General features: G+C 47.5%; 1 protein-coding gene across 1 annotated transcript in view; it reads left to right on the top strand.

Moving 5' to 3' along the window:
* The window catches only part of GARNL3 (GTPase activating Rap/RanGAP domain like 3), a 150,324-nt gene continuing 127,447 nt past the window's right edge, over positions 1,348-24,224 (top strand). Inside the window, exons 1-2 of the mRNA XM_021069215.1 lie at positions 1,348-1,534; positions 19,671-19,841. Of these exons, the coding sequence (XP_020924874.1) occupies positions 1,443-1,534; positions 19,671-19,841 (263 nt within the window). The 5' untranslated portion in view covers positions 1,348-1,442. The remainder of the gene's footprint in view (positions 1,535-19,670; positions 19,842-24,224) is intronic.

The raw sequence follows: 24,224 nt of genomic DNA on the forward strand, positions 1-24,224 counted from the left end.
TTGAAGTTACTAAGGGATTATGCACCAGGCCTTGGCCCCCGGCCCTGCCTGCCTCACTTTCCCAGCTAGTGTCTTCCAAAGCTGTAGTGGGCGATTCTCTAAGCTCAGGCTTCTGAACACACAGACACCTGACTCTCTGCTCCACCAGCCCATCCAGGACTCCATGGCCACACCTTCCTAGCTAGCTAGGACAGGACCTGCTGGCTGAGGAGCCCTAGCTCGCCAGCTCCTCACGATTTATATGGTACAGTGACCCCCAGCTTTACCCAGATGGGGCTGCTGCCCTCAGCTCCAGGGCAGTGTCCAAGGGCTCTGGGATGGATGCATCTGACTTGGGAGGAGGTGAGGACAGTGTGGTTCAGGAAAGTGATGAAGTCAAGACCTGAGCCCACAACGGGTAGCCTGCAAAGCTCCAGCCCTTCAGCCTCGCTGCGACAGGCACCCCAAACGCCGTCTGGAGACAGTAATACCTCCTCATCTGCGAGCTAACGCAGACTGTACGGGAGTATCCCTATTTCGTCTCGAAGACCGCCGCAGTACTGGGGCACCGGCCAGAGTACCCTCGAAGAGGCGGAATGGGTGGGGCCATCTGCGGGGCGGGGCTGTGGGCGGGGCCCTGTCTCGGAAGGGTGGAGGAGGGCGGGGAGCTTGAGGGGGACCCCCACACACAGTCTAGGGGGCTTCGGAAAGAAAAGGCTGGGCAATGCCTCTGGGTGGGACACGAGAAAGGGCGGCCCCCAGAGAGAGGAGGTGTTGCGTTAGAAAGGGCCGAGAGGTACTGTGATGGGGAGGGGCGACTCTCGAAGAAGCCGACGCTTGGTGTGAGGGCGGTGGCCGCGCGGGAGCTCAGTGGTGGGAGGGCAGGTGGATGAGGCCTGGATCTGTGCTGAGGACCGAGGAGTGGGAGGGGCGGGGCCGTGGGCCGTACAGAGGAGAGGACAAGATGGGCCTTTGGGCTTGAGCGCCTACCAGAGGCGCTGACAGCCGGCGCCGGGAACCCCACGGGGCAGGTGCAGGAGGGGCGTGGCTGGAGCGCGGGGGCGGAGCCGAGGTGGGGCCCGGACCCTGCGGAGGGGCGCGGAGTGGGCGGGGCTGCAGTTCGAGGCGGGGGCTTGGGGCGGGGCCTAGGTCCGGCGGAGCTGCAAGGAGTGGGCTGCGCGGCAGCTCAAGGTGGAACCGGGGCGGGGTCTGGACCCGGCTGAGGAGCACAGAGTGGGCTGGACTGAGTCTCAGGGCGGGGTCGCGGTGGGGCCTAGACCCAACTGAGGGGCGCGGAGCCGGCCGAACTGAACTTCGGGGCGGAGCCGGGGCGGGGCCTGGGCCGGGCGGAGGCGCGCGGGGCGGGGCGAGGGCTGCGGCGCGCGAGCTGAGCGGCCCGCCGAGCCCCGCCGAGGCCCGAGCCCACCCGAGTGCACCCGAGCCCGCGGCCCCCGCCCGGGGCGATGGAGCCGGAGCCCGGCGGGGCGGCCGCTGCGCTCCTGCGGCAGAGGAGGGCGGCGCTGCGGCGCAGGGGGTGCAGCTTCGAGAGCCCCAGGTACTGCGGCCCGGGAGGGCAGCGGCGGGGAGGGACGGAAGTGGAGAGCAGGCCACGTGGGGGGTGGCGGTCTGAGGGGGACTGAGGGCTGTGAGGCCGCGGCGCGGGCTAGGGTCTCTGCCGGGGTTTGGGGGGGCTCTGAGGGGATCCGGCTAAGAGCTTGAGCGCAGCGGCGGGGAATAGAAGGGGGCTGGGCCGCCCGAGCGGCAGGTGCGGTGGCGGGGGAGGGGGGGGTCGCCCCAGAGAAGCAGCTGGCGAGGGCTGGGAATCCAGACCCTTCGAGACGCCCCCAAAGCGTCGGTCACTCGGCAGGCCCCTAGCAAAGACGTGGCTCTAGGCGGTCCTTCTAAGTGCCCGCCGCTTCTAAGTGCTCAAGGACAAGGTCGGGAAATAGCCCCTCTAAAGTCAAGGGGAGGTAGGTCTCCCGCCTCCGGGGCGTCTCTCTGCGCCGCTCCCCAAGACCCAGGCCGGCTTCAGCCTCCCCGTCCTCGCTGGGCAGGTAACGCACACCTGCTGCCTCACGGCCCCGCCCGTCCTGGCCGTTGGCCGCCAGCATGCCCAGCCCCTCTTGCCCCTCTGACCCGACGACGCCTCTCCTCTGCCAGGAGTGCCGATGCCCTCCTGCCCGCTTCCTTTGGCCTGAGGGACTCGCCTGAGGTGTTCGGGTCCGCTCCTCCCTGGAACCTTGCCCCGCAGACACGCCCTCCCCCGGCGGCTCGGTGGCGCTCCCTCTGCTCGGCCAGATTCCTTCCCTCGGAGGGCATTTTCTTAACTTGGAGTGCCTGCTCCCGCACCAGCGTCGCCGAAGTGGGCCCTCCCAGTTTTCAGTTCCTTGCCTCTTCTAGAATACTCCAGCAGCCCCCCAACTGCACTTCCCTGCCTTATGCTTCCACCTCTCAAATTCACAACCTCATTGGCCCGCTGGAAGGGTCTTAGGACACAGTCCACTGTGCCCTTCCCATGCCTGACCCCCCTCCCCGCTCCCAGGAGCTGCCATCTCCCAGGGCTGAGCTGGGGACTGGGGCAGGGGAAGGGAAGAGAGATAGGAAGTGGCACTCTGGCCCTCCTTGAGGCAGAAAAGAGGGTTCAGTTGCTGGGATAAAAAAACAAACAGGACCCTGAATTTGAGGTGCCAGGCCCCTGGGCACCTCCCCTCACCCTTGGTGCTCCAGCAGTACTCAGTCACAGACAGTTACTATCTGTTGAATGAATAAATGCCTGACCAGCTGGTAATTCTTCCCTTATGCTCCATTTCTCATCTGTGCCATTACTCATACCACGCTCTTTTCTCTACTTAGAATAGTCTTTTTTTTTGACTCTTTGAGTATATGCTTACCCCCTTCTGGGAAGTCTTCCCTGAACCCCAGGCTGAGCTCTGTGCTGTATTGAGTCTATACATTGATCTGTGTAATTACCCGGGTAACACTCTCCCCTGCTAGACCGGGAGCACCAGCATCTCTGCCCTTCTGATGCTTACAACCCTGTTGCTGGAGCATGAAGGTTGGGAAGTGTACCAAGAAATGAGGCTGAAAGATGAGTCAAAAGCTGCGTCCAGGAGTTCCCGTCGTGGCGCAGTGGTTAACGAATCCAACTAGGAACCATGAGGTTGCGGGTTCGGTCCCTGCCCTTGCTCAGTGGGTTAACGATCCGGCGTTGTCGTGAGCTGTGGTGTAGGTTGCAGACGCCGATTGGATCTTGCATTGCTGTGGCTCTGGCGTAGGCCAGTGGCTGCAGCTCCGATTCGACCCCTAGCTTGGGAACCTCCATATGCTGCGGGAGCAGCCCAAAGAAATAGCAAAAAGACCAAAAAAAAAAAAAAAAAAAAAAAAAAAAAAGGCTGCATCCAGGTCTGAGGTAGAATGTTTAGTGCAGCACTGTCCAATAGCACTTTCTGCAGGGAGGGAGGCATCTGTGCTGTCTGATACCGAAGCCACTAACCACCTGTGGCTATTGAGCCCTTGAAATATGGCTAATCAGATGGCCAACAAGCACAAGAAAAAATGCTCACCATCACTGATTATTAGAGAAATGCAAATCAAAACTACTATGAGGTAGCACTTTACACTGGTCAGAATGGCCATCATTAACAAGTCAACAGATAACAAGTGCTAGAGAGGGTGTGGAGAAAAGGGAACCCTCCTACACTGTTAGTGGGAATGTAAATTGGTACAACCACTGTGGAAAACAGTATGGAGGTACTTTAGAAAACTAAATATAGAACTACCATATGACCAAGCAATCCCACTCTTAGACATATCCAGACAAAACTTTCCTTGAAAAAGATACGTGCACCTGTATGTTCACTGCAGCACTATTCTCAAAAGCCAAGATATGGAAGCAACTTAAATGTCCATTGACAGATGAATAGATTAAGAAGATGTGGTGTGTGTACGCAATGGAATACTACTTAGCCACAAAAAGAACAAAACAATGCCGTTTGCAGCAACATGGATGGAACTAAAGACACTTATAGTAAGTAAAGTAAGCCAGAAAGAGAAAGGCAAACACCATATGATATCACTTGTATCTGGAATCTAATATATGGCACAAATGAACTTTTCCACAGAAAAGAAACTCATGGACTTGGAGAATAGACTTATGGTTGCCAAGGGGGAGAGAGTGGGATGGACTGGGAGTCTGGGGTTAATAAATGCAAACTATTGCATTTGGAGTGGATAAGCAATGAGATCCTGCTGTGTAGCACTGGGAACTACATCTAGTCACTTGTGATGGAACATGATGGAGGATAATGTGAGAAAAAGAATAGGATGTATGACTGGGTCACTTTGCTGAAGAGCAGAAATTGACAGAACACTATCAACTATCATGGAAAAAATAAAAATCATTAAAAAACCGAAAAATATGACTAATGAAACTAAGGAAATGAATTTTAAATTTTATTTAACTTTAGTTTGCATTTATATAGCCACATAATGACTAATGTTTACAATATTGGACAGCACTGGTTTAGAAAATTACTTTCCCTCCGAAGTCCCACTTTTGCCACCCCCTCCCTTGTCTTCATGGCCTTACATCTGAAAGACTGTATGACTTCTTGGTTTCCAGAGGGGTTTTTTCCCCCTCTCTATTTTAGCACACTGTGATATTATTATATAAACCTTAGAAATAATGATGACCATTTTTCTGATTAAGAAAATAATTTATACATCTTGGAAGACCATGCATTTAACCCATCCTTTACTGTTGTACAGTTAATTACCAGTTTTTTCCTTGTCCTAAAGACACATCGAATCCATGTGCATTAGTCTGTGTATGAGTCTCTGAGGGAAAATCGTCTTCTTAAGGTAAATTCATAGAAGTGATGGAAATTATTGGATCCAAGAAAACAAACATTTTAAAGGCTTTTGACGCATAATGCCAAATTGCCCACAAGAAAATTAGGCCAGTTTACAATCCTCCCAAGAGCATATAAATGCACCTGTTTTTTTCTCATCCTCGGTCCTAGGCATTATCATTTATAAATATTTGCCAACATGGTATCTTGTTTTAATTTGATTTTCTATGTTTAGTAGTGAGGTGAAACTTTTTTCTCACATTTACATTTTATTTTTTCAATTTTTTAATTAAAGTATAGTTGATCTATAGTGTTTTGCCAATTTCTGCTGTATAGCAAAGTGACTCAGTCATTTTATATATATATATATACACACACACACACACACATATATAGTGGATATATATATATATATTTATCTTCTTTTTAAAATATTTTTTCCATCATGGTCTATCCCAGGAGATTGGATATAGTTCCCTGTGCTATACAATAGGACCTCATTGCTTATCCATTCCAATTTATTTATTTTTTATTTTTTTGCTTATCCATTCTAAATGCGATAGTTTGCGTCTACTAATCCCAGACTCCCAGTCCATCCCATTCCTTCCCCCACCCCACCCCTGGCAACCACAAGTCTGTTCTCTGTGTCTGTGAATCTGTTTCTGTTTTGTAAATAAATTCATTTGTATCATATTTTAGATTCCACATATGAGTGATACCGTATGGTACTTGTCTTTCTGACTTCACTTAGTGTGAGAATTTCTAGTTCCATCTATGTTGCTGCAAATGATATTATTTCGTTCTTTTTTATGGCTGTGTAGTATTCCTATATATATATTATACACACACACACCCACACCCTACATCTTCTTAATTCATTCATCTATTGATGGACACTTAGGTTGTTTCCATGTCTTGGCTGTTGCGAACAGTGCTGCTATGAAAACATTCATGCATGTATCTTCTTGAATTATAGCTTTGTCCAGATACATACCCAGGAGTGGGATTGCTGGATCATATGGTAATTTTATTTTTAGTTTTCGGAGGAACCTCTGTAGTGTTTTCCATCGTGGCTGTACCAATTTACATTCCCCCTAACAGGGTAGGAGGGTACCCTTTTCTCCTCATCCTCTCGAGCATTTGTTATTTGTAGACTTGCTAATGATGGCCATTCCGACCCGAGTGAGGTGGTATCTTATTATAGTGTTTGATTTGCATTTCTCTAATAATTAGTGATGTTGAGCATTTTTTTCATGTGCCTACTGGCCAAAGTATGTCATCTTTGGAGAAATGTCCATTTAGGTCTTCTGCCCATTTTTCAGTTAGGTTCTTTGGTTTTCTGTTGGGTTGTATGAGTTATTTGTATATTTTGGAAATTAGCCCTCAGTAGTTGCATCGATTGCAACTATTTTCTCCCATTACATACGTTGTTGTTTTGTTTGTGGTTTCCTTTGCTGTGCAAAAAGCTTGTAAGTTTTGTAAGGTCCCATTTGTTTATTTTTGTTTTTATTTCTTTTTAAAATGAAACATATATACATGCACTTTGTTCATTTTTCCTTTGGAATGTTTATCTTTTCCTTATTGAACGAAATCCCTTTTATTTATTAAGGGAATTAATTTTTATCATAATGTAGCAAATTTTTGTAGTTCATTATTTGCTTTTTAACTTTCTTTGCAGTGTTTTTGAGAGATTTTTATTATCATTTTCTAAGTTTAGTCAAATCTGATGTATTTGTCCTGTATATGCTTAGTTAGAAAAGGCTTCTCTAACTTAAAACAAATAAATGTTCACCTACAATTTCTCCTATTGTTTTTATTGCTTTAAGAACTTACCTCTTTAATCCATTGCTCCAAATCATGTCACTTTGAAGGAAGACTGTCAGGAGCTGTTTTGTACTGAGCTGACATCATGAACTCTTAGCACTCGGCCTCCTTTGTGGGCCTGTTGCCAGGTGAGCCTCCTTTACTCCGAAATGCTCGACTATTTCTCATTTCCTGTTGTGTCAAGTTTAAATGCCACTGCCTCGTGTGTAGGGCCTTTCAGAATCTGGTTGAACCAGCCGTCTTGGTGACATCAAAGAAAAAAAGGCACGACCTTCAGGAGGGCAACCCTCTTGGCCGACTGTCCTGTATCAGCTCTGATCACTGGCGGGCAGACAGAGCACGTAATGAATATCAAGGGCCAGAAGGGGCCCAGGCGTGAGGCCTCCCTGCAGGCAGGTGGCAGTGAGGAGGACTAGCTGAGAATCCTGGGGGCCCCGGGTAGGGTGCTGTAGCCATGAAGCCACTTGCCCTAGATGTGTTTGCCCTCGTTTTGTAGGAAGGCATATCAGGTAGTATTCGAGAACAAGGGCTTTGGAGGGGCAGAGACCTGGGTTCAAGTTTCTGACCTTTCACTTGCTGCATGTGTGGCCTTGGACACAGTGCTTAATCCCTCTGAGCCTTGGTTAACTCGTTTGTAAAATGACAGTATTACCACTCTCACCATATTGATATATGAAGTGGACTGATTTATTCAGAGTGCTAAAAACAGGGTCTGGCACAAAGCAGTACAAAATCATCACTGTTATGGACAAAAATGATTAACATTCATGTGAAAGTTCTCAACCTCTCCCTTCCCGTGCCTCGTTAAAATTCTAGCTTTGCTCATTCAATTTTTTCTCCTCCCCTGCCCTCAGAGCAAGGTCCTGCCTTGCTCTTTTTAGTTTTTTTTTTTTTTTTTTTTTTGAGCTGTAGATTTAGGAAGAGGGGTTGAGAAGGACAGTAAGTCCACAGGGCACTGTTAGGACCGGCTGAATAAAAACCTTTAGGGGGTATTGACCAGTGAGAGAAACAAGACTGGCTACTAGGTCTCCCTATTATTTTTGTTGCTCTAAGATATATTTTAAGAACTCTGTTTTCTTTTGTGACTTTGTGGTGATCAAGAAATACAGTGAATGAGCCTGAGTTGTATTAAAGTACTCCCCTGTCACTGAGCTGTGTCATTTTGGCTACAACACTTTCTGGAGCCACCTGTGAACCAAAGCATTAACAGGGTTACACAGTAGGATTGGGTTTGCAGCATAAATCCTAAAGATCAAAGAATCTCAACATTGAATGGCACTTTAGACATCTCTTAGGCCCGTCTCTCAGATGGTGGTTCTCAACGTGCGATCCCTGGACCAGCAGCAGCATCATTACCTGGGAACTTGTTAGAAATGCACATTCTCAAGCCCCAACCCCAAATTTACTCAGTCAGAATCTCTGGAGATGGGAGCTCTGGAAACTGTTTGAGAACCAGTGCTCTCAAGTCTAGTACAGTGGTTCTCAAACCTAACATATATGAGAATCACCAGGAAGGCTTCTTTTTGTTGGTTTGGTTTGGTTTGGTTTGGTTTTTCTAGGGCCGCACCTGTGGCATATGGCAATTCCCCGGGGGTATTGGAGCTACGGTTGCCAGCCTACGCCACAGCTCATGGCAATGCTGGATCCTTAATCCACTGAGCGAGGTCAGGGATCAAACCTGCATCCTCATGGATACTAGTTGGGTTCATCACCCCTGAGCCAAGACGGGAACTCCCAGGAAGGCTTCTTAAAGCATTTTCTGTCCCTCTTCCCCTCTCCCAGATTCTGATTCTCTAGGTCAGGGTGGGTCTATGAATTGTATTTCTAACAAGCTCACGTGTAATGTTGGTACTGCTGGCCCAGGGAGCAGTGAAAACCACTCCTCTAGGACAATGCAGGAATCTTGTTTACAACAACCCTTGCAGCTGGTCATCCAACTTCTGCTTATTACATCTGAGGTTGGGGAGCCCACTACTGCCAGCCTTTTTGCTATTATCTTTAACTCTGTTATCTTTCCCTAATAGAGAAGTCAAAGCTGGCCTCATTATACTTACCAGCCATCATTCATAATCCTGCTTTCATAGCCACTTGAGTAACAAGGCCTGTGGTTCTGATTCCAGGTGAAAAGTGGTGGCTTGCATTGAGGTTAAGTGATTCTTCCTCCTGCTACCCGTCACCAGTGAATAGTTCTCCTTCAGCTATAAGCAGGACTAGTGACTCATCACACCTTTTCTGATTAGTGCCTTACCAGTTGTTAAATTTTGTTAAGATTATCAGAAGCTATGCATAGCCAGCAGAGGAGAATCATCAGTTCGTGCAACTGCAGAAGGCTGGGGTAGACCAAGCTTTAGGAGAGGATAGAGCCAGATGCCCAAATAACGTCATCAGTAGTCTTTCTTCATTCGCTGGGTTGACTTTATTCTTCAAGTCTTCCCCCCGGAGGCAAAGAAAATGAACTATTCCAGGCTTACTTTCCATCCATGGGCAATCCCAGCAAAAAGACAGCACCTCTTTCTCCATGGATCTAGAGCACATCCCAGGCTTGACATTCACTGGATCTCTCTGGGTTCTATGCTCATCCTTGAACCAATCGTTTTGGCCAGAAGTGGATAAAATGTGCTGATTGGTCATGTGGTCCAACCCAGAACTGAAAGACTAGATCACTTGAGGGAGACCAAGAGGTAGTGATTACCCAAAGGGAAAGTCACAGTGATCTTACCAGAAGAAGGGGAATGAATACTGGGTTGGCAAAAAAAAAAAAAAAAAAAAAAAAAAAAAAAAAAAAAAAAATGAGCCATTACATTTGGGGTGCTTTCCAAATGACAGATACCCAGATGCCACCCCAGAGTCACAGAATTGGAATTTCTGCCTTTTTTAGTACTTATTGTAAAAGACTACCTTAGTTGAATGGTTAAATTATGCTAAGTTTAGCCACAGTGGGGAAAGAGCCCTACATAGACAGAAGATTTTGAATTACAAATGGAAAACACATTTTCCACTTTCCCAAATATTGCTTCCTACATAGCAGCGTCCTTATTAGTAATGCATATAACCCACGCCTTGTGAGAACAAATTTGATGCCAAGACAAATGTTTTCTTGTTCCTGAAGATGGCTTTCCAGGCCAAGACAGATTCGGAAAAGAACAATTATCCATAATGCATTTGGTTGCCTTCTTCTCTTCTTGCTTATGTTTTTCTCGACTCTTAGATTCTTAAATTAAAAAAATTTTTTTTCCAGGAGACCTTTTTTTTTTTTTCCAGGTGGTTTTGTGAATAAGCATTTTCATATGAACAGTTTTCACAGTCTTTGTTCCTCTATATTATGTCATTATTCTTTTTGTTTATGTCAGGCCCTTAAGTATTTAATCACAAATAAATCTGCTGCTGTCAGTTTTCTTTTAGAAAAGCAGCAGTCTTCCTGGGAAAGACTATTAAGAGCTGTCTTGTATCGGGCTGACATAATGGGCTCTTAGGGCCAACAGAGGAAAATTAATTTTCATATTATGTCTGTTCTCCTAAGAGAAGGGGGAAAAACAACTTTTATTATTCACTAAGAGTTTAAGTTAATACAAACCAGCTTCCTTTCTTGGAGGAAGACAATAGTCAAATTAGTTTTGCTTTAGAAGGTTAATATGAGAAATTATGTTTGGTTGTCTGGTTGTTTCCAGAGCTGAAGATCTGAACAGAGATGAAATCTGACAGACACTGCTGTAGGAAAATCATGCGACTTGGCCTGTACAGGAGACTCACTGCTGGTTTTCCTGGGGGAAAAAAAAATTCTAAAGCAGCATGCAAGTGTAAAGATGTTGGAAAATATGATCCACAAGTCTGGTCATCTTTCGAGCGAGAATCTTAGAGGACAGTAAGCAAATATGAGTGAGCAACGAAGTGTGACTGTCTAGGGAGCGTGTAGAGAAGGCTGTTCACTGCAGGCCTGCGTGTGAAAGCGTTTGGGGTGGGGGCAGGTCCATCAGGATTGTGTCAGTACAGTACGAATCATCTGGCAAAACGATCGAATCCAGTCTGTATTCTGACTTGAAAAGTGGTCTAGGATATTCAGGTATGTTTAGGGAAAAGACACAAGTGGCTTCTTCTGGTAATAGCAAGTGTGTAGAAATACACATGGAATTTAAGATTTTCTAGTAGCCATATTTTATTTTATTTAAAAAAATTTTTTATATAATGATTTTTATCTTTTTCCATTATAGCTGGTTGACAATTTTTTTTAATGATAGTAGCATATTTTAAAAAGTAGAAAGAGGCGTTCCCGTGGTGGCTCAGTGGTAATGAACCCAACTAGTATCCATGAGGACGAAGGTTCAATCCCTGGCCCCGGTCAGTGCATTAATGATCCAGTGTTGCTGTGATCTGTGGTGTAGATCTCAGACACAGCTCAGGTCCCGAGTTGCTGTGGCTGTGGTTTAGGCCGACGGCTACAGCTCTGATTCGACCCCTAGCCCCGGGAACTTCTGTATGCTACAGGTGCGGCCCTAAAAAGACAAATAAAATAATAAAAAGTAAAAAGAAACAAGTTGAAATTAATTTTAAGAGTTCATTTTATTTAATTCAGTATATCCAAAATATTATCATTTTAACATATGATCAATATTAACAATGATTAAGTAATTTCCTTTTCTTTTCAGTACTATCTCTGAAATCTGGTATGTATCTTCAGCATCTCAGTTCAGAGGAGCCACATTTTCAGTGCTTAGTCCGTGTGTGTCTTGTGGCTACCTTATTGGGCAGTGTAGATATGGACCCTCAGGAAATGTTTGAAAGAATGCATCAAGGTTTTTGGTTTGTTCTTTAATGAATCATAGTGAAATAGGGAAAGGTGAAAAAATGTGTGGGAAAAAATGTATGGGATACCAGGAGACTTTAGGAAAAGGGATTCCATAAATAAATTTAGGCAGTTCTCCCCATTGCGGCTCAGTGGAAACGAATCTGACTAGGATCAATGAGGACGCAGGTTCCATCCCTGGCCTCACTCAGTGGGTTAAGGATCCGGCGTTGCTGTGAGCTGGTGGTGTAGGTTGCAGACGCGGCTTGGATCCCATGTTGCTGTGGCTGTGGCGTAGGCTGGCAGCTACAACTCTGATTTGACCCCTAGCCTGGGAACCTCCATATGCCTTGGGTACATCCCTAAAAAGCCAAAATAAATAAATAAATTTAATTACTGGGAAGGATGACTATGATTTGATGGACTTGAGTTAACTGTTTATATAAATCCCAAGTATAGAATTTAAGACTTAAGGGTAAAACCACTGTGTCACGGATACATGATGTAATTTAATTTTTTTTCGGGGGTGGGGGGGAACTAGTGTAAGTAAACAATCTTAAAATACAGAAAGGGGGAGGAGATCCCGTCATGGCTCAGTGGAAACGAATCAGACTAGCATCCATCCATGAGGACACAGATTCAATCCCTAGCCTTGCTCAGTGAATTAGGGATCTGGCATTGCTGTGAGCTGTGGTGTAGGTCGCAGCAGAGACTCGGATCCCCAGTTGCTGTGGTTGCAGTGTAGGCCAGTGGCTACAGCTCTGATTTGACCCCTAGCCTGGGAACCTCCACATGCTGTGGGTGTGGCCCTAAAAAGACCAAAAAAAAAAAAAAAAAAAAAAAGAGGGAATGATTTTCTGTGTCAGATGTTGCTGCTTGGTCACCCAATGAGGAGCCAAGAATTGACACCCGGTTTAGCATCTCGTGGACCGTAGGTGGCCTTTGGCAGAAGTGGTTTCTTTGAGACCGTGAGGATGAAAGTCTCACTGGACTGGCTTCAAGAACTACTGCAAGGACAGGAGCTGGAAACAATGAATCAGTCAGCTCTTTGCCGGGTGGAGGGGATGTGAGCTGAAAAAACTGTTGTTTGTTTTCCTTGGCTTTGGTTTGGTGTTTGGCTTTTGTTTTATAAAGATGTTTACGCCTGATGGGAATGATCCAGTAAAGAAAACAGATTTCAGGAGCGATGCTTTACTTGAAATAGAGAAAATTCAAAGGATATAATAGCTGCCCTCCCGCGTTTGAAAGGGCGTCATGTGAAAAAGGAATTAGGGCCACTCTGTGCATGGCCCCAGGCTCAACCTAAAATCACAGTGGGTGTGAAGGATAATCAAACAAATTGGACTCCATGCACAAAAGTACATTCCAGCAGTCGATGTGCCCCCAAGCTAACATGGCTACTTCGAGACGCAGCAAAATGTTTATTGCTGGAGATGTGAAGCCACCTATAGGTCAGACCAGTATTTCTCAAGTTTTCTGTGTTTCCAGTGCACTTTTGGATAAAGCAGTTTTTGATGGCACACTTGAAAAGACCTCAAGGCAACCTGGAGCAGGTCGGAGGTGGTAATTGCACAGTCACTGCTCCAGGAAAGCGGTGACCTTCGAAGCATCTGCAGTTGGTATGTGTTCTCTTGGTTGCCTGTCAGCGGTTCTTTGCTGATTGGAGCAGAAAGGCCCAGTGCTTTGAGCAAGCTCTCTTTTAAACTCACAAGGCACAATTCCTGCGTCTTGCCATAAAAGTACAGTCCCTTTTGCTTGCCCGCTGAAGGTTATACCACTGCTTCCGCCAGAAGAAACTTGCGTGTACCCTGTACTCTGCACAGGGTCAAACCAACTGCTAAGCCCCAAACCCAGTCTGAGCGACATCACTCTATGAGGCCTAACCGCCGTAATCTGTTGCACGCAACAGAATCCACTCTGCCTGGTATCAGCAGAATGAGATTTGATAGTGATACAAGGAATTGAGTACTTACAACGTCGTTGGCAGGGCCGGAAGGCAGACTCTAGTCTGAGCTCCCAGGCACAACCCCTGCTTCCAGAAACTGTGCTCTGCCGTGATGAGGGAGGCTGCCACTGCATAGCAAGAAGCTGGTCCATCAAGAAGCAGCTGCCCCTTTAGCCCGCCGCAGAGCCACGCTACCAACTCTGCTTTGATCCCCAAAGCTGGCACCGCGCCCTCAGAAGCCCAGAGAATCAAGAAGCTGCTGCCTGCGGGACCACAGCAGCTCTGTCATGATCTACAAAAGCAAGCCCATGCCCTCTGGCTTTTTCTGCCTTGCTCCGCTCCACATCTGTCTCTCATGAGAGCATCTGATTTCGAGTGTGGACAATAAACCATATCCAGAACTCTAAAACTGCCAAGGAGGTTAGGACATTATGTCTTAGCTTTCCGGCTTGTGCAAGTTGCTCCCAAATATCTGCCCCACACCACGGATTTCTTTAATCACAGCAAAACTAAATAAGACACATTGATCCAGAGTTGGTAGCACACACCGACGTGCTGCTGCCTACCTGGCACGCCAATCGTGGGGCCGTTTTAGTAAAATGGAAAATCAAGCCTCAGACGGCAGCTTGCGGTGGACTTTCCAACCCTTAAGTGTCATCGATTCCATAGTTTTAACACAGGGAAAGGGGGTCACCAATGCCTGTCTCACATTTTATGACCAGAGAGGAAAGTGTTTTTAGGAGAGCTGTCAGCCATTAAGTCTTTCCTAGTGGCAGTGCCATATATCAGGCCTGGATTGATGCTGGCAGATGGATTGCCTTTGCTCCATGCACGTGTCACAGGCCTCACAGAGCAGCTGCCTGTCAGATTGATAAAGAAATAGAGCAGGTCACACAGTGGTCTGACTGGGGCCACCAGTGACCTCGTTCAAGAAGGACTGAAACAGCCTGACTGAGTGTTTCTATTCCAAGTGAGCGCTCTCCTGGTATTTCTGTGACATTTATCCAACACGTATTTATTGAGCACTTCTATATGCCAGGCCCTGGGGATACACCATCAACACCATGGGGGGGGGTGTCCCCTGCTCTCATAGAGCTAACATGCTAGAGGGGGAGGTCTGGAGGCAGACGGCGTACCGGTGAACAGGTGCATGAGCGGTGGCTCCACTGGAAGCCAGGACCCGGAGGAAGAAGGTTGCAGGTTAGGGAGTGGCTGTGTATGGGAGGGGCCCGTGTCCACTTGGGAACAGAAGGAACTGCTCTTCCCTCCACCCCCAGCTCTACAGGGGGTACCACTCCCTTGGCTGCTGAGCCAGCTCAGGCCCCCAAAACTGATCTTGGTTTGCAGGAAAGTGAGAATAAGGATTTGTGCTTGGTTTGTTTTCCGCCAAGTCGGAAGGAAGAATAAGATGCGAGAGACTCATGAGACACACACCCAAGGTGCACAGAGGGCCTGGAAGTCACAGGAGGAGAAAACTGTGAACTTTGTGCTTCTGAGGGCCATCCCCAGTCCAGTGAGAAACCACACACACACACACACACACACACACACACACACACACACACACGCGGCTTGCTCAGGAGATTCGCTCACATCTGCTCTCTTTTCTGCCCCTCCAGGCCCACTGCCCTCTCAGAAAGCACCTTCATTGGTGAACCAACCCTTTTCCTGCCCCACTCGGGGCCTTGTATCCAAGAGCCTTGAGAAGTCTGTCTGTTGAATTATTTGATCTTTTGTTTTGAGAGAGTTCTTATTTTCTCATTTTCTTGAGACAGCAAAGCTGTTATGTGTTTCATCTGATCCTTGTTAAAAACTCATCTCTCAGAGTTCTTGTCATGGCGCAGCAGAAATGAATCCGACTGGGAACCATGAAGTTTCGGGTTTGATCCGTGGCCTCGCTCAGTGGGTCGAGGATCCAGCGTTGCCGTGGGCTGTGGTGTGGCTCAGATCTGGCATTGCTGTGGCTCTGGTATAGGCTGGCAGCGGTAGCTCTGATTGGATCCCTAGCCTGGGAATCTCCATATGCCGCAGGTGCAGCCCTAGAAGAGGCAAAAAGACCAAAAAAGAAAAACTCTCATCTCTCCTCCTCATCTGCTTTTTGCAAACCTCTTTCCGTACGTCCCGAACAGGTTCCTGCCTGTTCATCTTGGAAGGAAGCAGCTCTGTCTAGGTCTGTGTTTCCCCACTAATAATTTGGGCAGATGCACTTTGACTCCCTTCCCTGCTTCTCTGAGCAGCAATGAGTCTCCTCTTTCTGAGCTGAAGGTGGCGGTCTGACCTTGATGCTTCTTGGGAGGTGGGAGGGGTCCAGGGGCAGTGGGAACGTGCCGCCTGTCTTACTCTCTCCGCCCGCTTTCCCTCCTGTCCTCAGAGTCCCCTGTACCTGTGGTGGACGGGACCCCGTGGCAGGGCTCCCCTTGACGTTCCAGCTCCGTCCCCCAACTTCAGGGCAAACAGGCTCCTGCAAAGAGGGTCTCAGTCGGTGGGATTTCCCGTGACTCATTTGGTGGGTTCCAATGTCCTGGGTTAAGAGCTTTCAAGAGGTTCAAATGGCTCTTCAGATATACTTTTCCTTCTCTCCTTCAGCCTTCCCTCAGTTTAGGCCACCCCTTATTTGAAAGCTCGGGCAGTGGGAAAAAAAAAAGAAACAGTTGTGCCCAGTGCTGTCGCTGCTTCCAGGCCGCGTCCCTCCAGATCAGGCGCTGTCCGCCTTCGGAACATTCTTGCCCCGTTGCTTCACCTTACATAGCCAGGTAGACCTCGATGTGCACTTTCTGTCTGTCCGCAATTTATTGCAGACAGCAGATCTTAAGAATTAGAGCCTGGAGGTGGGCCGTTCTCCTGTTTCAGTAAGTCTTCTTTTATATATTGGGCTATTTTTGCTTACATCCATGGGTTCCAAGGAGTTATGCAAATAGGCACTTCCTCTGCCATCTTTCCAAGAAGTTCTTCCTCTGCTGAATATTTTAAAGAGTGAGTCAAGAAAGATAAAATATGGCAGAAGATTAAGAGGAACGTACATTTTTTAAATTGGAACGTTAAGACGAGCAAAGATAACAGAAATGAGGAAAAGGATTAAAATTAACGGTGATGAGACAGCATCTGAACATCGGAAAATGAAGCGAAAGAGTTAGATGAAAGTATGAAAAAAGAACCCAGAAACTCTAAGACTAAAGTTATGGCAAAAAAGATAAAATTAAATGGTGGGAAAGGTTGACAAGAAGTAGCATTTGTTTCTAAGCAAAAATGTAAAGATTAAAGGACTAGACAATCACCTGCTAAAACACAATGCAATAATCTTAGTATTTAAAGATTAAAATAAACTGAAAGCATTTAAGCAGCATATGAGGTTATCTTATTCCATAATGTTCCATATGAACATGTACCTATATTTATAAATTTATGAAGATGTCTAAGACTGAGGTTTAGGTAGAAAAGCAGGTTGCAGAACATTGTATAATCTCCGTATGTATCTGACATAAAGGTTTGCAAATATGCAGAGAGAGGAGTGGCGGGAATCCTACCAAACCATTAGCCAGAAGAGGAAAGGAGGTGGGTGTGGCAATGCCGTGCATGCTACCCCATCCCCTCACCAGTTCTGGAATTTTCTCCCCTCCCCTCTTCAGTGCACTTTTGGTCCAACATCCACATCTGGGCGGAGACCCTTTCTAGGTGGGCTGCCCTCATGCACTGCAGCTGTTTTGCCCACCTGTGCAGACAGCGCCCAGTACCTGGGAGTTTACAGCCCCACCCGACCCTTGGCCCTCAGCTCCTTGCTGCAGATAGGACACCGCTGGGATGTATCTATCTCGAGCAAAAAAGCAAAAAAAAAAAAAAAAAAAAAAAAGTATAGACTTTTTTTTCTGGAATTCCCATTGTGGCACAGTGGTTAATAAACCTGACTAGGATCCATGAGGACGAAGGTTCGCTCCCTGGCCTCGCTCAGTGGGTTAAGGATCTGGCGTTGCCGTGAACTGTGGTGCAGGTTGTAGACACGGCTTGGATCCTGTGTTGCTGCGGCTGCAGTGTAGGCCGGCAGCTACAGCTCTGATTCGACCCCTAGCCTGGGAACCTCCATATGCCGCAGGTGCAGCCCTAAAAAGCAAAAAAAAAAAAAAAAAAGTGCCTTGAGCAGGTTATAAAGCAAGCTGCAGATGTTGATTTTATACTCTCTAGTAGCCACATTAAAATTTATTCTAATACGTTTTATCTTCAACATGTAATCGACATGAAAACAACTCATGAGATGGCCTGCATCCTCTCTTATTTGTACCAAGTCTTCGAAGTTCGGTGTGTGTTTTACACGCGCATGTCTGGCTTTGCCTGCCCACGTTTCACTGCTCAGTCATCACATGTGGCCCGTGGCTACCATGTGGGACAGCCCCAATCCACCCAAGTTGAACTTGTACCTTCATGGGACTTTGCCTGAAAATGAAACCTCATCTTCCTGTCCTGCTCCCTCCACTCCCTTATCGGTTTATTTTAGGAGCACTTTCTTTTTTTCTTAAACTTGCATGATTAAGAAAGAAATGAACACTATCTTTATTTCTTGGGCCGCTCCCGCGGCATATGGAGATTCCCAGGCTAGGGGTTGAATCGGAGCTGTAGCCACCGGCCTACGCCAGAGCCACAGCAACTCGGGATCCGAGCCACGTCTGCAACCTACACCACAGCTCACGGCAACGCCAGATCGTTAACCCACTGAGCAAGGGCAGGGACTGAACCCGCAACCTCATGGTTCCTAGTCGGATTCGTTAACCACTGCACCACGACGGGAACTCCGGAACACTTTTTTAATAAACCTTTTACATACGAGTATTATTTTTATAATTAAAAGAAAAATCTAGAGGGTTCAAAGACCATATCATCTAGAAGCCCTGCTTTGTTATTAATTTTTGTATTTATTGCTAGAGCAATAAACCCTCGTGACACTGGGTTTCAGAAGCCTTGAGGTTCCAGTGAGCAAAGAACTGACGACGTACCAGAACCTTCTCTTCTTGCTCTTTGTCATTCGTGGAAGGCTTGAGCCTTTCATGTCTGTCTTGTTGCTGCCAAGATAAGTGGCCTGAAGCCAGCTTAGGATAAGATTATCCAGAAGTCTGGGTCAGATATGCAGCTGTGGCTTCTTAGGCTCAGGTAAGCTGGGTCATATAAAGGAAGCCTACCCGGGGGACCTGGCAAGAGTGACCTGTTTTTCTTTTGCAACATGCCTGCAGCCTATAATTGGTACTACTGTAGCAGCTTGGGAGTGGGCAGTGCCCATCTGGCTCCAAATACCCAGGCTGTCTGGAGTCACTTCTCTTGGCATCCAAGCCTGCAGCAGGATGGTGGTTCCCTGAGCAGAGGCCTCTTCCTCACTCATAAGGCCACTAGATCTTCTGTATTTTGTCTTGTCACAGCCTTTATTAAGAAGACAGCATAGAGTCCCTTTTGACCTACGTGTTATCTAAGATGGCTTTTTATTTTTATTTTTCCATTTCCAAGTAATTGGATTTTCTTTACTTTTTTGTGTGTGTCCTCTGAGGTAGAGGTGAGGGAAGAATGCTGCTGATTGGCTCAGAAAATAATTCCAATTGGAGAGAGCAGGGATGCCTACATTTCCCTAATAAAGCCGCCCTCCTTCATCTTAGAACTGTCTCCCTCCCACCTTCCTTGCTGTGTCATCAGAGAAAGAAGTGGGCATGTTTCAGGAGTGCATCCCGCAGTATATTCCCGTGAACAATCCGGTTGATAATTCAGCAGGCGTTTACTGCTTGCTTGCTTCCTCTGCCATGACCTTGAAATGTGGGTTTGGTCCTTTTGTCTACTCTGTTGCTGTCAGTATAGGCCCTTTTTGTGGCTTTTCTTGGCTATTTTAATTGGAACTTGGGAGGTAAACCAGGCACTCCTGGACTCAACACCACTGACCACGAGGTCCCACCACTGGTCATCCTCGCCGGTGCCCCAGAGCTTTCCCCTCCCGAATGGATGTTGTCTTTTTCTAAATAAGTCTGTGACGGTTCACATGCTCACGGTCCTTTACCTTTGGCCCCGCTGACTTGAGAGTGTGGCTGAGGGGCGTGACAGGATTTGAACGATCCCGGGGCTGTGATGCTGCAGGGTGCAGGAGGGGCACATGCCGTCTTGGTGGGGCACCTGGGTCTTGGGGGTGGCTTGACGTCACCCCCTCTTGGTTACTGACAGGGTGGCCTCCCTGTAGGAGTGGCCCCCGGGGAGGAGTGCCAGAATGGGCCGGCGATGGACCTACGTTCTTCTCTGTTCTCAGTGCCTTTCCCGACTCCTTCTGCTTCAGTACAGCGCTGCAGCCTCCAGGCCCACTGATGGATCCGCTGACTAAAGGGTCCTGCGGGAGTCAGATGGCCCAGACCCTTCTTGGGAAAGCCAAGTCTTCGCTCTCCTTTGGCATCCAGCCCCTGCAGACGTGGCCGACAAAAGACCCTGAAGTAGAGTCCCAGGTCAACCTGTAAGTAAGTAGAAGAAGCATCCTGTCGGTTGGGGCTCATGCTCACTCTAACGCGAAATGCCTTCACGCCCAGGAAGGAAATTACATTTTAGGGGGAGCATAGTGAGGGCAAAGGAAGTGGATATTAGGCTGGGAGATTTCATTTCTGGTCTTAGTGCTGTCCTATGTGTATTTCTTTATTTACATAGCAGTGTTTGTTGAGCGCCTATTCTGGCCAGGCCTGGTGTCGGGCATGGCAGGCAAAATAGATTCAGTTCCTGTCTCCAAGGGATTTATAGCTCATGGAGCAGATAGCCATTCATCAAATAATCACGCAAATAAATACAAATTGTGACAAGTGCTATGAAATGTGGTGGCTTGACTCAAGCAAACCTTTACAGAATAGCTTCAATGTGCCAGCAAGATACGGAGGATATAAGAGAATAAGATATCTCCTTACCTGTGACTATCAAATAGCATCTAGCAGGGGGGAAATGCCTCTTCTTCTTATTATTCAGAAGAAATGAGGATAATAACTATACTATAACTAATATATGAACAGACTCTAAGTCCCATAGGGTGGTAACTATGTTCTCCTGTTTACTCCTGAATCCCTAGGCTTGCTATGATGTGCCGTATTTGTTGGATGAATGAATGCGTAATGAATGAAGAAGATACTACAGAACAGAGGTGCTTAGATTTCTAGGGGAATCAAAGGCCACTAGGTGCATGATATGATTGCCTTAAAAACAAACGAGATGCTTCATTGACTCAATGCAGCAAATACTTACTGATGTTGTTTTTGTGCTTTTATGAGGCTGATTCCTAGCAAGGGGCATGGATCAGAATCATCTGTGGGGCTTCAGACACAACTCATGCTTGAGGCCCACCCAGAGATCCTGATTCAGTGGCTCTGGAGTGGGTGAAAGAGGACTCTTCAAGGACAGCCTTTCCAGGGAGGCAGAGAGGTAACCAAATACCTCCAATGCTGCTAGAAAAGAAGCATGTATAAAGTGCTAGAGGAGGAAGGAATCTGATGGAGAATAGAGAGGAAAAGGGGGAGCAGTTGATCTTAGCCAGGCCACTAAGCTAAGCTGGCCTGGCCACCCACCAGACAGAAGAGGGGAAGAATCCACTTTAAGCAGAGGACAGCGCAGAGCCAAAGCTTAGATCCACTGTGTCCCAGCAGCCTTGACAGGCATGAAACCAGTGGTTCTCAACCATGGCTGCACAGGAGAAGCACCTGGGGAGTTTAAAAACATATGAAAACCTGCATCATCACCCAAGATTCTGAGGTCTAGGGTGGGACACCTACCAGTGGTTTACAAACCTCCGCAGGTGATTCTCAACGTGCAGCAAATGTTGAGAAACGTGGCTTTTAAAAATGGAACCACACATAATTAAATACAAAATAACTATGAGGCACCTCAGACGTCTAGGTAAGGGATATGAATTTTTATATCTTGGGCAATGGAGAGCCATCGATAGCTTGTATGATCTCAAGGGATCATGCAACTGGTAATAGACAAGGTTCCCATGGTTTGGATAAATTCGTGACTACTGGTTCTGCAGTGGGTTCTTCCAGGAAACTAGAGGAAGTCTGGAATCACCGCTGGCTTTTCAGAGATGACACCACACCTCCCACAGTGGCCCCGTGGGTCCATTCATGAGGATGGGAATTGAATGTCACCTTGGCGTGATACTCAAAGCTAAAATTTCAATGAATGCTGAATTATCTGAGCAAAATGCTCCTGTTTCATGGAGGCTGCGGGCAGCCCCATTGCTCTACAGGGTAGGGCAGGAGAGCCTGGGCTGCATCTACCAAAGGGGTCGGGGAGGCGGGGTGAAGGGTCAGCTCTTCCCTCCTCAGGCTCTCCAGGCGCAGTCACAGCCCTCCAGGCGGAGCCGGCGGCCGCTGCTGCTTTCTGGACTACAAGCCCCACAATGCGCCGCGATCAAGGGAGGTGGGCAGGACTTCCGGACAGCCTATGAGATGCAGCGGAGTTAGCCAGAGGTGGGCGCCGTCCGGGTCCTATTGGTGAACCTGGTTAGGGATGGGACCAGGCCCTGGTGATTGGCGGCCCCAGGGCTAGAGACGCAGCCTGGAGAGAAGGGAGGGCGGGTCCGGCCAAGGGCTGCGCCCAGTCTCAGGGACTTCAGGGGTTGGGCATGAAACTGTTCCTACCGGGAGCCAGGTGTTGAATTTTCTGGAAAACGGGCAAGATGTGTCTTTAAGAACTTCTGCTATTCTGTGGGCTGCTCATTCATTAACTCATTCATCCAACAAACTTATTGATTACTTGTGTACCAGGCAATTGCACAAATATCCCAAATGTGTTTTCTCATTTAGTCTTCACAAAAAAAATCCGACAAGGTAGCTACTGCTGGCTCCTTTTTACAGATAAGGAAGCTAAGGTCCAGGAGAGTTGAAAGACTTGTCCAGGACACACATCTTGTAAGTGACAGAGCAGGGATTTGAACTTAGGTCTGTCTAGCACCAGTGCCCATTTCCTAATCTCAGTGTGCTCAGCTTTGCAGTCAGGAACAACGTGTTTATGAGATGTCGGTGTTCACAGGGTGTCTGGGTACCGTTGGGTGAAGAATACAGCTGGACCTGATTGGATACCAGGCAAATTGACCAAGGCCAGAGTTGGGCTTTGTGTGAGTACCATGGTAATACAAGGCCCACTCTCACCAGAAAAGGCTTCTGGTATCTATGCAACAATTTACCAAACCCCTGTGTGTTGTGCTGGGCCTTGTGCTAGGCACTGGGAATACAAAGAAACATCTTCCAGATTCAGCTGGGGTTTATGAAAGCGCTGTTACCTAGGGCAGTCCAAGAAGACTTCTCAGTGGAGGGACTGCTTGAACAATGAGAACGTTACCAGGCAGAGTTGAAGGAGGCCTTCCCAGACAGAGGGGACCAGCAGCATTAAAGCACTCTGGGTTTGAGGGGAACTGAAAACAGCCTGGCCGGGCTGGTGCTTCTCTGGGAGAGGTGAGCAGTGCGCCTGGAGTGGCAGACCGAGACCAAGTCACCGAGGAGTGGGGGGGCTTAACTGCCCTGCTAGGAAGTTTGGTCTTGACTCTGTCAGCCAGGGCATAGCACGATCAGATTTGCATACTGGAAAGATAACTCGTGTCAGTGGGCAGCTAGATTGCAAAAGGATCAGGCCGGTGGCCAGGAACCCTGTTAGAGTGGCCAGGTGGAAGGTGAGTGGCAGGAACAATGGGATTGAGTTAAATATTTAAGAGGAAGGTTAGAGTGGACCTGGTAAATGCATGGGTGGTGGGGTGAGGAAGTGACCCTCAGAGTTTTGAGTCTGGCAACTGAGTGATTGGGTCTTGCTCTTAAAGAGAGGGCCCAGAAATGAGACAGCACAAAATCCAACGCAGAATCAGAGATCATTAGATAAGTGCCATCCGGGCTGAAGAGGGTACAGTTACATCTTTGGAGGCACAAAGTTCTTCGAAAAGTCTTCTTGGAGAGAGTAATGTGCCAGAAAGTAATGTGAAGTGGATCTTGAAAAAGGAGTAGAACCTTCTTTTCTTTTTTTTTTTTGAGTAGATTTTACTTGGCAGAGATGGGGAGGGCGTTCCGGATGTCCGGATCCTGGTGCCTCTTATATGCGGAAATAGTAGGAAGTCTGGAAAGGCAGACCAGGGGACTTACTGGGAAAGGTGTTGTACTTAATCCCAGGATGTTGGGACTCTGAAGGAATGGTTTTCGAGGCAGATAGGTAATGATTTTTAAGTTAATTTCACTGATGTGTAAAGTGAGGAAGCCAGGAAACCGATTAAGACTAGGGAGGGGCTTTTTGGTTGTAAGTGACAGAAACCCAACTCAAAAGAGTTTCGGAAAAAAAAAAAAAAGGGAGTTCCCGTCGTGGCGCAGTGGTTAACGAATCCGACTAGGAACCATAAGGTTGCGGGTTCAGTCCCTGCCCTTGCTCAGTGGGTTAAGGATCCGGCATTGCAGTGAGCTGTGGTGTAGGTTGCAGATGCGGCTCGGATCCTGCGTTGCTCTGGCTCTGGCGTAGGCCGGTGGCTACAGCTCCGATTTGACCCCTAGCCTGGGAACCTCCATATGCCGCAGGAGCGGCCCAAGAAATAGCAACAACAACAAAAAGACAAAAAAAAAAAAAAAAAAAAAAAGAGTTTCGGTCCAAAAGGAGAAGGTAGTTGGTTCATGTAACCAACTAGGGAAAAAGTGCTTCAGGGATGACCGGATCCAGGGACTCGAGTGGTGTCAAGCAGTCCATTTTTCTCTTACTCCTGCCGCTTCCCACCTCTTAGCCCTGCTTCCCTCTGCCTGTTGGCCTCATTGTCTCCTGCCATCCATGAGTTTTCACGGCACAGCAGTGGGTTTGCTCTCAGGCCGTGTGGGGTACGTTCTTATAGACT

This window comes from Sus scrofa, chromosome 1 (genome assembly GCF_000003025.6).
Source record: "Sus scrofa isolate TJ Tabasco breed Duroc chromosome 1, Sscrofa11.1, whole genome shotgun sequence".
In the NCBI taxonomy this organism is placed as follows: Eukaryota; Metazoa; Chordata; class Mammalia; order Artiodactyla; family Suidae; genus Sus; species Sus scrofa.